Genomic DNA, 16,229 nt, shown 5'->3' with positions numbered 1-16,229 from the left:
CACAAGACAACTTCATGTTAAGCATTTGAGATGAAATGTAAATAAAAAACATTTTTGCGCAAAACTGTCATCAGGAAAGACAGAACTAAGGTACAATAATGTTGTAGATCTCATGTGACAAGAAAAGGGGTTCTTAACAAGTTGAATAAAAAAGGGAGATCTGGGTTCAATATCTCATCAATTACGAAGTCGACAGAATTGGAGCTCAAGATCAGAATGGTGAAAAAGGAAACTGTTCACAATGTTTTCAAAACCACCATTACAGCATATGCTGTATGCAATTTCAGGGGGAAAAATATAAATAATTGGACAGGATTTGAACTCTGCTTCTTTAATCAGATGAGTCATATAAAAAAAAGATTAATCAGAGGACTTCAAATGAATACAAACTGAGAAAATGTTTAAATTCAATGATAATTCACAGCAAACGTGGTCCACAGACAGTGAGCGCAGGTCTGTGAGCTGCAGGTATAACATCTTTTCCAGTATCACAGTGTATAAAGTGGGCAGTCGTGTGAAGACTTACACTATGTGATCAAAAGTATCAGGACACCTGGCTGAAAATGACTTACAAGTTCGTGCCGCCCTCCACTGATAATGCTGGAATTCATTATGGTGTTGGCCCACCCTTAGCCTTGATGACAACTTCCACTCTCGCAAGTGTATGTTCAGTCAGGTGCTGGAAGCCCTTTCTTCACGGACTGCTGCACTGAGAAGAGGTGTCGATGACGGTCAATGAGGCCTGTCACGAAGTTGGCATTCCAAAACATCCCAAAGGTGTTCTACAGCATTCAGGTCGGGACTATGTGCAGGCCAGTCCATTACAGGGATGTTATTGTCATGTAACCAATCTACCACAGGCTGTGCATTATGAACAGGTGCTCAATCGTGTTGAAAGAGGCAATTGCCATCTCTGAATTGATCTTCAACAGTGGGAAGCAAGAAGGCGCTTAAAACATCAATGTAGGCCTCTGCTGTGATAGTGACAAGCAAAAGCAAAACAACAACGGGTGCAAGCCCCCTCCATGAAAAACACAACCGCACCATAACACCACCACCTCCGAATTTTACAGCTGGCACTACACACGCTGGCAGATTACGTTCACCAGGCATTCGCCATACCCACACCCTGCCATTGGATCACCACATTGTTTACCATGATTCATCACTCCACACAATGTTTTTACATCCAATGTTTATGCTCCTCACACCGAGTGAGATGTTGTTTGGCATTTACCAGCATGATGCGTGGCTTATGAGCAGCCGTTCAACCATGAAATCCAAGTTTTTTCATCTCCCACCTAACTGTCATAGTACTTGCGGTGGATCCTGATGCAGTTTGGAATACCTCTGTGATGGTCTGGACAGATGTCTGCCTATTACACATTATGACGCTCTTCAACTGTCAGCGGTCTCTGTCAGTTAACAAAGTCGGCCTGTACACTTTTGTGCTGCACATTTTCCTTCACCTTTCAACTTCAACTTCACTATCACATCAGAAACAGTGGTCCCAGGGATGTTTAGAAGTGTGGAAATCTCGAGTACAGATGTACAACACAAGTGGCACCCAACCACCTGACCACTTTCAAAGTCCGTGAGTTCGGTGGAGTGCCCCACTCTGCTCTCTCATGATGTCTAATGACTACTGAGGTCACTGATATGGAGTAGCTGGCAGTAGGTGGTAGCACAATGCATCAATATGAAAAACGTATGTTTTTGGGGGTGTCCGTATACTTTTGAACACATAGTGTATGTAAATGAGAAAGTCAGTCTTGAGGGAAATGCCTCAAGAAATCTAAAATGGCATTATATTTCCTGTCACACTGCAGATCAATTACTTTACAGATCAGTGACTTGGGTACTGGAGCTTTTTCCCATTTATTGCCCTACGAATCCCAATTTATTTCCCAACATGACTGGTGCTTTGGCTGCAAACACAAAAACTAATAAATTCCATGACAAACCTATATTTTCAACACTTTCTTCAACACTGCTAAGAATGACACATGCCAGCTGCGTTCCTGAGCTTTCTGCATTTTCACAGAATGCTGTGGAGTATGCAGCAAACTATTTACAAAGGATTTGCACACTGGCTCCTAACATCGTCTGCCACAGCCCATGTGGGACACACGACAGTCACGTCTGATAAATTCACATGTGAAACTCTTCTGCCTGAAGAGTACATGAATGTTCAGTTGCAAATGCCAAGTGTTAATTTATTAAACCACTCTACGTGAAAGGGCACAAGGGCATTGGCAAAAGTTGTGCAGTTTTATAGCTCATCTGAGCAGCACCATCACTTGATTCTTCCTTTTCTTCTTCTTTCTCCTCAGAGGACTTCCTTTCAAGTTTTGTAACCTCTTGTACAACCTCAAGTCCTTCAAGTTTTCCATTTCGATATTCTTTAATGCATTTGTAAATTGAACTTCATGGAAGTATTTAATGTCTTGTGATACACTAAACATTTTGTGAACTCATTTCTCATTTGTAAATTTCAGTTCCTCTTTAGGCAAAAACATCTGAATCTGATCTTTGAATTCTTCTATCGAGGAAGGCAACTAGTTTTAACTTTTGGTATTCTTTTATTGTAGACTTCCTGAGGTCTCATTGCCATATCTGTGATTTCCATCTAGGTGTTAACCTGTGATTATGTTGATACAACTGATAGTTTTTTAAATGTTTAGATCTGACAGAATATAGTCTACATTAGTACTGCCCATATGTGCACATAAAAATACATGATGGTATCCTACTTTTCATAATAATAGTTCCTTCCTTGAGGAGAAGAGGATAGGTTGGGCAAAGGTTAAAGAGGATGAGGTCCTCAAAACAAGTGAATCCCTTTCATCCTGTGGTCTGAGTGGCCTCCCTTCCTTTTTAAGCTTCCCCAGCCTATATTGCTCTCTTCTGCAAGACCATTATTACTCTGAAAGCTAGGATAGTGTGGTGTAATTTTATACCTGTCTATCGACAATACTGATATTTCATCCCTTGAAGATCAGTAATAGCCAGCAATTATGATTTATAATTATGTAATTTTCTCATGCGAATGTTCATTTTTACAGAATACAGTCAATGACTAAAGTGGGTGGTTTTGCATCCCATTTCTTGAACTAAATGTTACCTAAAACTAACTTGTATCTCATATCAAAATAAAAGGGATCACCCAACAAATTTCTTTAATGGTATTTATGTGGAGCCAGTGTAAACTCATATTCCATTCTTTGCAATGTAACATAGTCCATATTTTCTTCTGAGCCATTCAGGAAGTCTGGTTTTTCTTCTTTGGTGCATCCTTCTTCTCACAAGTTACCTGGCTCATACAATATTTGTTCCCACTCCAATTCAATGGCAGCTTAATTATTTTGTTACTAACAAACTGGAATCCACAGCAAGCATCTAAATCTTTGTGAAGAACACAGCTCCATGTTTTGACTCTTAAGGGTTTCCAGACAAGTAAAACATATATTTAAGACATATGATGTGTTATCAAAAAGTAACAGGAATTTTTGTTTTTCTTAAAGAATCTTTATGTATTCATCAACATCAACTTTGTCTCCTACAAAGAAATCCCCATCAGACATAATGCACATGTGCCAGTACTTTTTCTGGAACTCATTTTTCATTATGGTGTTCAGCTCCTCAGCAATTCTGTTTTTATCTCATCAATGGGGGCAAAACAACGGCCTTTCATGGTTCTATTCAGCCTAGGGAATAAAAAGAAGTTGCAGGGGGACATGACCGGTGAACATGGTGGCTGACACAGGATAACAGTTTTGCTTTTTTCCAAGAAATCACACACAAGCAGTGAGGCATGAGTGGTAGCATTATTGTAATGCAATTTCCACAAGTGGTTTTACCACAACTCTAGTCATTTTCCACACTGCTTCACACAAATGGCACATAACTTGCAGGTAGTATTCCTTATCGATTGTACGACCATAAGGTATGGGCTCATGATGCACTACCCCGATGTAATTGAAGCAAACAGTGGAAGAACCTTCACCTATGATCAAACTTGTCGAATTTTTTTTGGCCTTGGCTCTCCAGGCAGTTTTCATACCCACGTTTCATCACCTGTTGTAACCTTCTTTAGATGTTCTGGATCACTGTCGACTTCCATTATCAGCAACCTCTCTGATAGTGATTCAGCAATTTCCCATAATCATGTTCTTTACTTCTTCCACATCGTCATCAATAGCTGATGTAGGATATCCATGGTGGACGTCATCTTCAACGTCTTCTCGACCCTCTTCCAAACATTTACATCACTTGTAAATTCTTGCCTCACTCATAGTAGATTCACCAAAAGCCACAGTCAACATTTCGCACGCAGTGCTGTACTTTATTCCATTTTTCAAGCAAAATTTGATGCAAGTTGTTTGATCCGTCTTTCTCAAAAAATTCTTTGATCTGTCTTCCTCAAAAATAAAAATTGATTGAGCACTCGAAAACACGTATAGCATTTTCGAGTGTCAGCAGTATACCAAATATTCAAAACAGCTGAAAATGCAAACATACATCAGGAACATGTGTACCAACGAGATATAAAAATTTGAAAATTGGATGTATAAAGCCCATGAACTAAAAAAAATTACTGTTACTTTTTTATCACACCTCATACATTCCTCATTTCAGTTTTCTTACACTATGTCCCATTAACTTCTGTGGTAAAAAACTGTCTCTTTCCTCTAAGTAGGTTCTTTAATTTTATTTCTTAATCTGAGGATGTTTAAGCTACAATACTGCAGATGGGTCTGTTTTTGGTTCTAGAATTAGTTGTAGCTTCAACCTGTAAGCCACTGTTTCAACCTGATTGAAACTGTCATCAATGAGATTTTCATTTCAAGACTCATTTCTGTCTTGAAAGCAAGCCACAACTACCATCGCTGTATCAGAGACCTGTCATTTTTCAAGCAGTCTCTTACTTCCTGACATTATCTGTCTCATGCCCTTAGAGAGGCTATAGAATACAATTTTAGGTATTTACTAGGTTATAAAATAAAAGTGACTGGTTGGTTTAATTATATTAATACCTAACATTATGCATTAAATAAATTCTAATGATATACATTTATGATTTCCTGTCTAACAGCTTGGTATCAATTTTTAAACTATAGAATTGACTAGGGTAAGGTGGCACCTCTAATGTTTGGATGTTATAAGACACTGGAAGTAAACCAAGTGTGCAAGTATTTTTTTACATATTGCCAATGAGTTCTAAGTCTAAATAAACCTGTACTTGTGGGCATAGCTGTCATTGTGCTGATGCTGAGAATCAAACACTTATCTTTGATGTTTCATTGATTTTTATTACTTCTTAGCAGCTTCAGCTGTGTGCAATATTTTGCAATAATCTCTTCGCAGCATATCTTTTATATTTAATTTTATAGCAAACTAAACACACGATGTTCTCCTATCAATTGTAGTCATTATGAGAGAAAGAGGACTGTGGATAGTAGAAACAGCAGAGATACGTAATTAGCAACAAACTCTTATTTTACACTCTTTATCTAGTGTGCACGTCAATCATGCTTATAATATAATTTCTAAGTTACTCAATTTTACAATGAGAAGAACAGTTCCCCACATCTGCGATGAGAAAAAAAGACTATAAATTTGTATTCACATTTCAAACTTTCAGCACAACTTACTTCATGACAGATGCTTCATTTAGGAACTCTGACCGTTCACGGTCAGTAGCATGCTCATTCACAGTCTTGACAGCACAGCGCCTCTCATTTTCAGTCTTGTGGCAGTAGATGCCTTCCCACACCATACCAAATGAACCCTGGCCCAGTTCTCGAACTAATTTTATCTTTTCACGTGGCACTTCCCACTCATCTGGCACATATGCTGAAATTTGAGACAAACAAGAACATGGTTCCTTTTATTGATTTGAAGTCTTAAAGAAATATGACACATAAAAGTGAAAGCACAAGTGAACTTTATAAACGTAATAAAATTATGGAATCACACATTCAAAAGAAAAAGAAGCAAACAATCCTACTTGATGTCAGTGTTAACAGTCATTAAAGAAAAAAATGTAAAACATGCATAGCAGACAAGGAAAAAGAAATCCTGGATTTTTCCCAGATTTCCTTATAAAAAAAATTACACTTTTTCTGGGTGAAAATACACCATACTTGGAGTGACAGTCTATTTTTTCCATCTTGAGTGACTATATACTTCCTGTTGAAGCTGTAAAACTTAATCCTCTCAATAGTAAAGACTTAAAAAAGCAATGCATTTTGGAAAAATATTTTTGGCGCACAGCACCATGTATAGTACATATTTTTCTATTACAAAAGTATAAATTTGAATTTCACCAAATACTACATGGTAGCTTACACAGCACTGAAATCGAGATTGCACTGCATGATGTGCTTTTGTGAGCCAATCATAGCTCACGTGATCTTACCAGCCAATGACAGCAGATATTCAGAGCACGGGACACATGATGTAGTCAGCCAATAGTAATATCACTGTTAAGTAGCGCAAACATACAACTAGGAAAATTTAATGGTTTAAATTAATATACATGCAGTGTAGCTAAAAGAAAGGTAAGCTTTCACATACAATCTTGGTTGTCAAAAAGTTTTTGCTGCTTTTTCCCGAGGGTGTGGTTAGGCAGTAACATAATATAATTTACTTTGCATAAAAGGAAATTTACTATGTAAGTAACGCTTTTAAACCACAATTTGTAATATTTTCCTGGTGCCTATTAGAAATGTGAAAAGTTGTGACATCACACCCAATGAAAATAGTTTGTTGTTACTAAGTACTATATAGTCTTCATCTTACAGTCTTTGAAACATTTTGCTATCAGTAGTTGCTTCTGTGTGCACTGTATTTTGTTGTTGTAAATGGCACATTTTATTTGCAAATAAAGTTTCATTTTGGTGTTATTCTCTTTTTTATGTTCTATTGTTGCGCATTATTCTGAAGTAGTGGGCTGAAGTAAAATTCTTTGTTAGAGTATCAATTCATACCAGTCCAAATACAAAAATTTAACTGAAAACCAAAACAATGAAAACTCCAAGAATTCTAAAAAATACCTGGGTCTTACCCAGATGAAAACGTTCCTACATTTATCCCAGATTTCCCATTTGTCCCATGGTGTATACACCCTGCATTACAGGCATGCATAAGAAATTCATTCTGATAACATACATTTTAGTCAACTTACTGTTTTATGTGCACATTATGCCCCCCCCCCCCCCCCCCCCCCCGGCCTTTCATACAAAATATTATTAGTCTATCATCTCACACAATAGTAGTTGTTCCATTTGAGTATCTTGTAATGAACCTGTTGGTTAGTACCTGAACGAAAATTAAACGTTTCTGGATTTCAGAGAGTAATGTGCTGGAGGCCGGTAAATAATGGCTATTGCATCATTGAACATTGGTTTTAAAAATCCTTATATACATCAAACGCAATACAAATTCTTTGATAGTAAAAGCACATTAAGTGCTTTTGGAGGTGCTGGTGTTGCTGTTAATGGTGAATGTATCATGTGCTACGTATATGGTTAAATATTTTGTAGCCATTTGGTATTTACAGCAATACAAATTATCTCTAAGCAGAATATAGCATTAATGACTCACTTGTTTGTACATATTCGGGATTCACAGAAGCAATCAACATGCTCGGAACCTGAGACAGGTACCTGCGCCGCATGTAAATACCGACAGCACAAACGACTGCAAGCAGCAGGAGTGCGCTGACCAGACCGCCCACGAGCACCTTGACACTCGACGACGACGGCAAGTCCTGTGACACAAACATTTTACTGTATTCCAAATACTGGTTCCAAAACCTTCCATATATTGTTTCTATTGATGGCACAGATTCTATGAATGGAACAGTCAGCTGTAGAAAGGGATTTATTATTTATAAGTAATTTCTCAAACGAATAAATGTAATGAAATGCAGTACTTAATATAGTTAGTTTTTTAACACGTTTTAACAGAATTTTCTTAATTCAATTAACAAATAACTCATATTATGCCATTTGCAACTTGGAAACCCTATCTTAGTTTCTATGGTTATCCAAAAATAAAGTATGATATGACACGAAAGCAAAGTAAGCCAGCTTTTTTTTACGTCAATTAAGTCCAACAACCATTTCCAACAGACACAACCTTAAAGTAGCACGGTTTGTGTGGGTGGATGGATTTGCATGGTCACCAGGATGTGTACAAAAAAATCCCTGGCTGCTCCAGTTAAAAATACACTTCTTTGTGGGTGAAAATACTCATTTTCCTGGGTGAAAATACACTTTCTTCATGTTAAGTGACAGTATACTTCCCCTTGGAACTGTAAAACTTATCACTCCTTTGACTGGTAAAGGTTTTATTCCGTGGCATTGACCTTCAAGACACATTAAGGAATGAAACCCAGGACAAAAATAATGTGTTTCGGAAAGATCTTTGATGTTCAGCAAAATGTACACTACATACTCTCATATTAAGTATAAATATGAATTACATCAAACACAGCACATTAGTTTCCAAAGCACTGAAATTGAGATTGCGATGTACTTTTCTCAGCCAATCGTAGCTCATATCACATTATCTTGCCAGCAAATGTCAGCAGATATTCAGAGCAAAGGACACACTGTAGTCAGTCAATAGCAACATCACTGTTAAGTAGCACAAACACACACACAGGAAATGGTCATGTTTAAATTAAGTATAGTATAGTATAGTTACAAGCAAAGGTAAGTTTTTGCATGGGTTACCCTTTAAGATATCTCAAACACAAATGTGCCAGTAAAATATTAAAGGAAGATGTAAATGTCTGGTCTTCCAGGACTGAAATTTTTCTTAGTGGTAGGTCATCAAAGTGTTAAGTTTTGAATAAGAGTCAAACGCTCTGTGATTTAAGAAATTCATTGCACATTCTCACGTGTAACATAATTAATCTTGTGTAAGAGGAAATTTACTTTGAAAGTAACACTTCTCAAACCACCATTTGCAATATTTTCCTGCGACCTCTTAGACATAGGTTCGTTTGAGCAGTTGCCAGAGAGCACCAGCAGACAGATGTTACTATGCATGCGTAGCTACAATGAAGTAGGAAGCCTGTGTGAGGTGTCTGCTCTCCTCTTACACCTTTTTCCGCGTTTCTGTTTGGAATTTCATGTGTAGCGGGGCATCACATGATCATGAGCAGCAGTGCGGCATGTTGTTTGGAGGGGATGTATCGAGTTATTGTAGTCAGGGCGACTTTTTTATCATATCCGATCTACGTAACGAATGCAAAATTAGAAGCCAGTCCTTGGCACAATATTCACTTCAAAACTAGACTATACAACTCAAAGTACCCTAATCTTTTTCTCTGTGATGACTTTAACATAGTTTCTTATATAAAGCATTGTAAGGATTTAAATGATAAAACTTGGTGTGCTGCCATTCTACAATTTACTGAAGAATGGCATTCTGTAAATTTAAGATGTAAAGAATACAACTTAAGAAATAACGTCAAGCCCGAATGAGGCACCAAACAAGTGTCAAAACATGTCTTATGACTGGAAAACATTGTGTTTCACGGAAGGCAAGTATTTAAAATTCTGCTGCCATTTTTCAGTGTGGTTTTCGGGATGCCGCTTTCCTTGGAGTACCATTACTGTATTATTTCATGTTTAGAATTATATATTAATACCTTCAGCTGCTAACTGGCGTTGATATATAGCAACGGGGACAGGTGAAAATGTGTGCCTCGACTGGGACTCAAACCCGGGATCTGCTGCTTACATGGCAGACACTCTACCCACCTGAGCCACCGAGGGCACAGAGGATAGTGCAACTGCAGGGACTATCTCGCACACGCTTCCTGCGAGACCCACATTCTCCCCTTATATGTCCACACACTACATTCGCAGTGTCCCTACCCAAGACATTCATTACTCACGGAAGACACTTTTACCAAGTCCCATAAGAATTCAGGTAATATGTGTGCATCCGCACAGAAGAGGAAGGTCATGGCCAGTATTCCCAGAACTATATACTTATATGGAGACACCATTGATGACCTGCAGCCGACTAGAACAAAATTAGAAATATATATTAATACCTTCAGCTGCTAACAGACGTTGATATATATCAATGGGGACACGTGAAAATGTGTGCCCTGACCGGGACTCGAACCCAGGATCTCCTGTTTACAAGGCAGACACTCTATCCATCTGAGCCACCAAGGGCATAGAGGATAATGCGCCTGCAGGAACATATCCCTTGCACGCTCCCCGTGAGACCCACATTCCCAACATGTCTACTCCACTACATTCCTAGTGCACCTAATAGATGGTTGCCCATCATACTCATTACTCATGTTGGCTCAGATGGATAGAGCGTCTGCCATGTAAGCAGGAGATCCCAGGTTTGAGTCCCAGTCGGGGCACACATTTTCAACATGTCCCCAGTGATGTATATCAACGCCTGTTTGCAAATAGGGTGTAGATTTAATGATCATTTTATTCTAGAGAAGCTGCACAGTCATCAATGGTATCTGTTCTTTCGGGAACAGATACTACATTCATATATAGCTTGGGAAAGTACTAAACAAAGGTTCTCTACACTATATATGTACATACATACCTGTATATAGAAGTATCTGGTTTCCGTGTAGTTTCCATTGCCAGCCAGAGATGTAGCTCTCACTCTAAGGCTGTAGTTCCCAGGTGACAGATTCACAAGCATGTATGAGCGGTTGTTCCTAATAAACTCACTCCTAGGTGTACATTCAACAATTGTCTTGGGCTGAAAGAAATATAAAACTTCATCATTACAATTACTGTTTTCTATATCATCATCTTACTGGTCATTCATGAGATTAAGGATCAAGTCATTAACAGCAGCTACTTTTATACTTCATGGAACTGGGTAAGGGTGCAAAATGATACCTAAATATGACTGAAACAAGATTACAAAATTACTGAAACCCCCAATGGTTAAAATAAAATGAAAATTAAAATGTGGCAGAAATTTAAATCAACAGTTAATAAATCTCTCTCTTTCCCTCTCAACTTGTTTCTCTCTCTCTCTTTCTTTATATACCTCTTTCTTGTCTCTCTCTCTCTTTCTCTATATATCTCTATCTCTCCATCCATCTATCGTCATTTATTTCATCCCACGCATCCACATGGCTGAGGTCCCTAATGTGCGACTGTTTGAGGACACATGACTCTAAAGAAGCTGGATCAAATCATGTTGGGGGAATAAATGTTCACCAAATGTATTAGACTGACAAGGGGAGGATTGTTTTAGTGTCTCAATACTACAGTACAGGGTCAAATTTTAAACACATCCTCCTACTTAGTCAAATTGAGCAAATCGGTTGGTTCTTCTTGGACTGGGTGTGGCTTGATGGGACTTAGACACACCATTAGTTCGTGAATGGTTCTTTGTAAAAAGCAGGAATTTTTCTGTCACTAGCAGACCAAAACTCAGCCAAGGATTTCAAGTCATCTCCGCAAGTGACTGAAACTTTTTGCAATGTATTTCTGATCTCAGACAACCCTGACAATTTTCTTGATACCTTTATCTATTTCCAGGATACAGAGGTTTGCAGTTACCCACCTTCTACATGTAAAGTCCAGTATAGGTGAAATCTAAATAATAAATAATTGCAGCAAAAAGTTCAAATTTAATGATGTATTCTCTAGACATTTATCTAGAAGAGCTATCTCCCCATTTTCAGAAATATTTATCTGTTATTCAAACCCATCCTTGGATTCCCAGACAGCTATGAATAGCAAATGGCTGTAATTTTTCTGATGTATTCCTAAGATCGTGATATTGAACAACCTTGAAAATTTTCTCCATATCTTTATCTACTTCCAAGATACATAGGTTTAAAGTTTCCCTGCATGTGCTAGTACAATACGAGTGAAAAATCTGGTGTGAAGTGAAAATGTAGTTTATAAGGTAGCATGAACAAACATGTTGCACAGTGTCTCTGTTATGATCTGGGAACTATTGTAGTACTGAAGCACAAGCAAAATTTTTTTACACGTCAAATCCGATCTGAGGTGCAAAATTAGTTCTGCATTACTTCAGTTTCACATAAGTAAAGTGTCTAAATTTTACTGGCCAATACATTTCTTTTCATAAGAGTTACATGCCCTCCTGCAGCAGGGAAAAGAAGGAAGGCAGTGGAAAAATGCTCCTATCAGAGTACAAGAAATGTGAATATTTTCCTGTTTATTTAAAGGATTCTGACTGAAACATGCTTCCCAAAAATTTTTGCATGCAAACTTATTCGTGCTATTTTATGCTGAGAGAGAAGAAGACAGTAGCAGTGACAGTGGCAAAGAGACAGAAAAGTAATAAATACCGGAAGATAAGAGACAGTGGCTACTGTATTTACTCGAATCTAAGCCGCACTTTTTTTCCGGTTTTTATGATCCAGAAAACCGCCTGCGGCTTAGAATCGAGTGCAAAGCAAGCAGAAGTTCTGAAAAATGTTGGTGGGTGCCGCCACAACTAACTTCTGTTGTCGAATACATGTAGCGCTACACAGGCATGCTTTGTAGGCACAAAGATAAATACTGGCACCAAATCCTCTGCGACAGTAAATAAATTAAAAAAAAAAAAAAAAGGTGGAAGACAAGCTTTTTTTCTCCAGCCCACATTTCGACCACTGCATTCTCATACATTATCCAACGAAGTAAATACAAATTCCATATTGTTCATCTTCGAATGTAGCAGCATTTCAATGTACTACGAAAATCCGACTGGCAAGACTGTTTGCGATGTTTGTCAATATGGCCAACTCTACGTTCTGAATTTTTTCCTACGTGTGAGAAGAGATGGTTGCTAATAGGAACTTCTATGAATTGTGAATCACATGCAGATTTCTCTTCACCATAAGAATAATACGAATATAAACATTTTGCCATGTATTGTTTCGTGTTTGCTGCTATCTCATTTAAATCCTGTATGCCTAATAAACTACGAAACTAGAGTGAGACAACAGCAAACGCGGAAGAATATACATATAATGTCATGTTTATATTTGTATTATTCTTATGCCTAATAGTGATACAGTCAGAAATGAAGCACAGCAATTGACTAGATTTTTAAATCTAAGATGACTCTAATTTCTGTGCAGAATGTAATGTACTAAGAAGGCGCCTGCAAAGATTTTCAAACGGAGAAAAATTTTCGCTAAACTCTCGTTCAGAACATCTTCTATCATACGCAGTGTATTATTTGGTTCTTGTTGTTCATTGTCAAAGAAAGCAGCAGTGTAATTAACAACAAATAGCAGTCTCTTGCCATTGTTTCACTAATGAGACGATTCCTCTCTTCTTTTTTTTATTGTAAGTGGCGGTAGTGCGCACAAAAGCAAGCCATGCCGCAAGCGGCGACAGGCCATAGACATGCACTATCAGAATGCGACAAACAACGCATGACACAGTACAGTAATGCATTTTGAGCTTAGAGTGATGTTAACACCTATAACAAAGAAAATGGCGCGTATCAGATCGAAGAAAAATAAGCAATCAATTCAAACCAGACAAAGCACGTGAAAAAGGAAGGGTACCCGTATAAATAGGGACGGAGCGCCTGACGCATAGCAATGGCTACCTGGTAAAGCTTAACTGCTAAGGTTACGATTCGAACCAAACTACTGTAGCTGTATCATTATTCATTCGACCTAAATTGTTTCATATTACAATGGACCAACTTTGTTTCGATTTGGAGACGCAGCCTAAAACTTTTCTCTCCCCTTGAATTTCGAGTCTCAAATTTCAGGTGTGGCTTAGATTCGGGAAAATTTTTTTTCCTTAATTTCGAGTCTCATTTTTCAGGTGCGGCTTAGATTTGAGTGCGGCTTAGATTCGAGTAAATACGGTATGTTTATGAGTGAAAGAGACAATGGCAGTGTGAAAGAAAGAGAGAAACACAGTGTCTGTGGAACATGGCTGACAGTGACGGAACTGTACTAGAAAAAGGGTGAAGAAGACAGTGCCAGGGAGGCACGCATTGAGAAAACGAGAATGTGGGAGTGAGGGGGAGCCAGTGATAATGAGGGACCAAGTATATGATGATGACAATGAGGAAGAGAGAGAGAGAGTGACAGTGAGAAAAGACAGTAGCAGTAGGAAGGAAGGAATGAGATATTAGCAGTATCAGAGAGGAAGCAGGAGACAGTGGCAATGAAAGTGAGAGGAGACTGTACTAGTAGGATAGAATGAAGGAGCTGTGGCTGTGATACAGAAGACAATGACAGAGAGACACGAAGAGATGATGAAGAGTTGGACTACGTGATTAAGTGAAGAAAGGGCAACAGAGTGGATTGGTATGAGCAACTTACAGCAATGGACTTGTGGTTGTGAGTGAGTTACAGTTACGGGAGCTTGTGGGAGTCTGTGGTGAGCTGCATGTTAAAAAAAAGCGGGAATATGTTCACAGGCTAAAATTTTTTGTGGAAATTTTTAGAAGTGCTAAGGAAGGTATAACGAAGCAGCTGGCCGTTAAATGATTTAAGACATGTTTCTTAATAAAGTTAAATTTGTAGTAATACCACCATTTATAAAAACAACACCTATAATCTCATATGCATTTATATACAAGTCAGCTATGCTTATGTATGCATTCAACACATACATTGCAGACATCTCTTCTTCCTCATCCTCTCAACTCTGTGTCCTCTTTGCCTCCTCCCCACTCTGTCTCTTCATCTCCTCCTCCTCTCCTTGTCAATCTCCTCCACCTTTCTCTCCAACTGCATCTTCTTCTCCCCTTCCTCTGTCAATATTCTCTTCCCCTCCCTCTGTCCATATCCTCACACCCCTCTTCCTTTTCCACCTGTCCACTATCCCTCTACCCCCTCCACCTACTGCCTTCTGCATCTCCCCCTCTCAGTGAGTATCTCCTTCTCCCCACACTTGCTGTCCATCTCTCTCTCTCTCTCTCTCTCTCTCTCTCTCTCTCTCTCTCTGCCCATCCCTTCCACCCCTTCCGTCCATCTCCTCCTCCTGCTCCTCCTACTTTTCTCTCTCCATCTCATCCTCCCCATCTCTCATTACCCATTTCCTACCCCCAACCTCCCTGCTCTGCCTTGCCCATCTACACATGTATTCCGCACAAAGAGTTGATAAAGCAGGCTAATACTACCCCCAACACAGCACAGTAGTTGTGCATGGCAGCCTACACTTTGTGGGCCAGAAAAAAGAAAATCATTTCTCGTCCCTGATACGTAGGTTGCACTGCAAAGCAGGGTGGTAAAGCACGCTGACACTACTTCCACACAAGCTACCTGTCTTGCAGGGCAGCCTATACACCTACCAAAAAAACGGAATAACAATGGCATGGGCGGAGCTTGTGTGGTACACATTTCTGTCGCTAGGCATGTATGATGCAACTCATTGCCAGTTCAGTGCCACCTGTGTTGTTGACCTGGCTTATTCTGTTCACCTGCAGTGACTGTTTTGCTAGTGCTGTTTTGTCCATGTTTCGTTTTTTATGATGGCAAGCTTCATTGAACAATGTGCAGCTGTGAAATTTTGTTTTCTACTTGGTAAAAATGCTGCTGAAACTGTTTTAATGTTGAAAACAGCTTATCAATATGAAGCTATGTGAAAAACTCAAGTGTACAAGAGGTTTTCTCGATTTAAAAATGGTGACATGTTGATTGATGACAAACCTCGTTCTGGACATCCATCAACTGCCCGAACTGATAAAAATATTGAAAAAATTCTACAGCTTGTGCTCAAAGACCGTCGACAGACAATTGATCAACTGTCAGAACTAGTTGGTTATCTTGGAGCTCAGCTCAATGAATTTTAATGGAAGATTATGGGGATTCAAAGAGAATATATGTATTTCAAACACATATATTTATTACATTGTAAGACATAAAACTATGAAACTTTGGACACATATTTAAGAATCTCTCAAGTTTAGATTAGCAGCGACATCATATTGATACTCTAATTTCTACGTTACCTGGGTAAACATGTCCATCGTCACCAATGCTGTGTTAGTACTGATCTAGGTTCTGTGGTAGTGTTGATGTGTACACACATTATCTGTAATGAAACCCCACAGGAAGAAGTCACAGGGCATCAAATCTGGTGACCATGGAGGCCAGCAGAGAAGTGCTAGGTTGCTGGCTGTCTGACAACCAATCCAATAGCCCAGAAGAGTTTCATTCAGATATTCATGATCTTGGCTACTCCAGTAAGGGGGTAACCTGCCTCACTGAAAAATGAAGT

At 38.8% G+C, this 16,229-nt stretch overlaps 1 protein-coding gene and 1 non-coding gene across 2 annotated transcripts in view; both read right to left on the bottom strand.

Annotated features, from left to right (window-relative positions):
* LOC126088240 (insulin receptor-like) overlaps positions 1–16,229 on the bottom strand; it is a 100,699-nt gene that overhangs the window by 23,720 nt on the left and 60,750 nt on the right. The window contains exons 15-17 of the mRNA XM_049906370.1: positions 10,603–10,764; positions 7,609–7,774; positions 5,655–5,856 (exon numbers count right to left, since the gene is read on the bottom strand). Coding sequence (XP_049762327.1) covers positions 5,655–5,856; positions 7,609–7,774; positions 10,603–10,764 — 530 coding nt within the window. The remainder of the gene's footprint in view (positions 1–5,654; positions 5,857–7,608; positions 7,775–10,602; positions 10,765–16,229) is intronic.
* Positions 10,132–10,206, bottom strand: Trnat-ugu (transfer RNA threonine (anticodon UGU)). The gene has a single exon. It is a non-coding gene; the product is annotated as a tRNA-Thr (tRNA).

The sequence above is a fragment of the Schistocerca cancellata genome, chromosome 6, assembly GCF_023864275.1.
Source record: "Schistocerca cancellata isolate TAMUIC-IGC-003103 chromosome 6, iqSchCanc2.1, whole genome shotgun sequence".
Taxonomy (NCBI): Eukaryota; Metazoa; Arthropoda; class Insecta; order Orthoptera; family Acrididae; genus Schistocerca; species Schistocerca cancellata.
The sequence above is the reverse complement of the archived record's forward strand: the minus strand, read 5'-3'. Positions and strand labels throughout refer to the sequence as shown.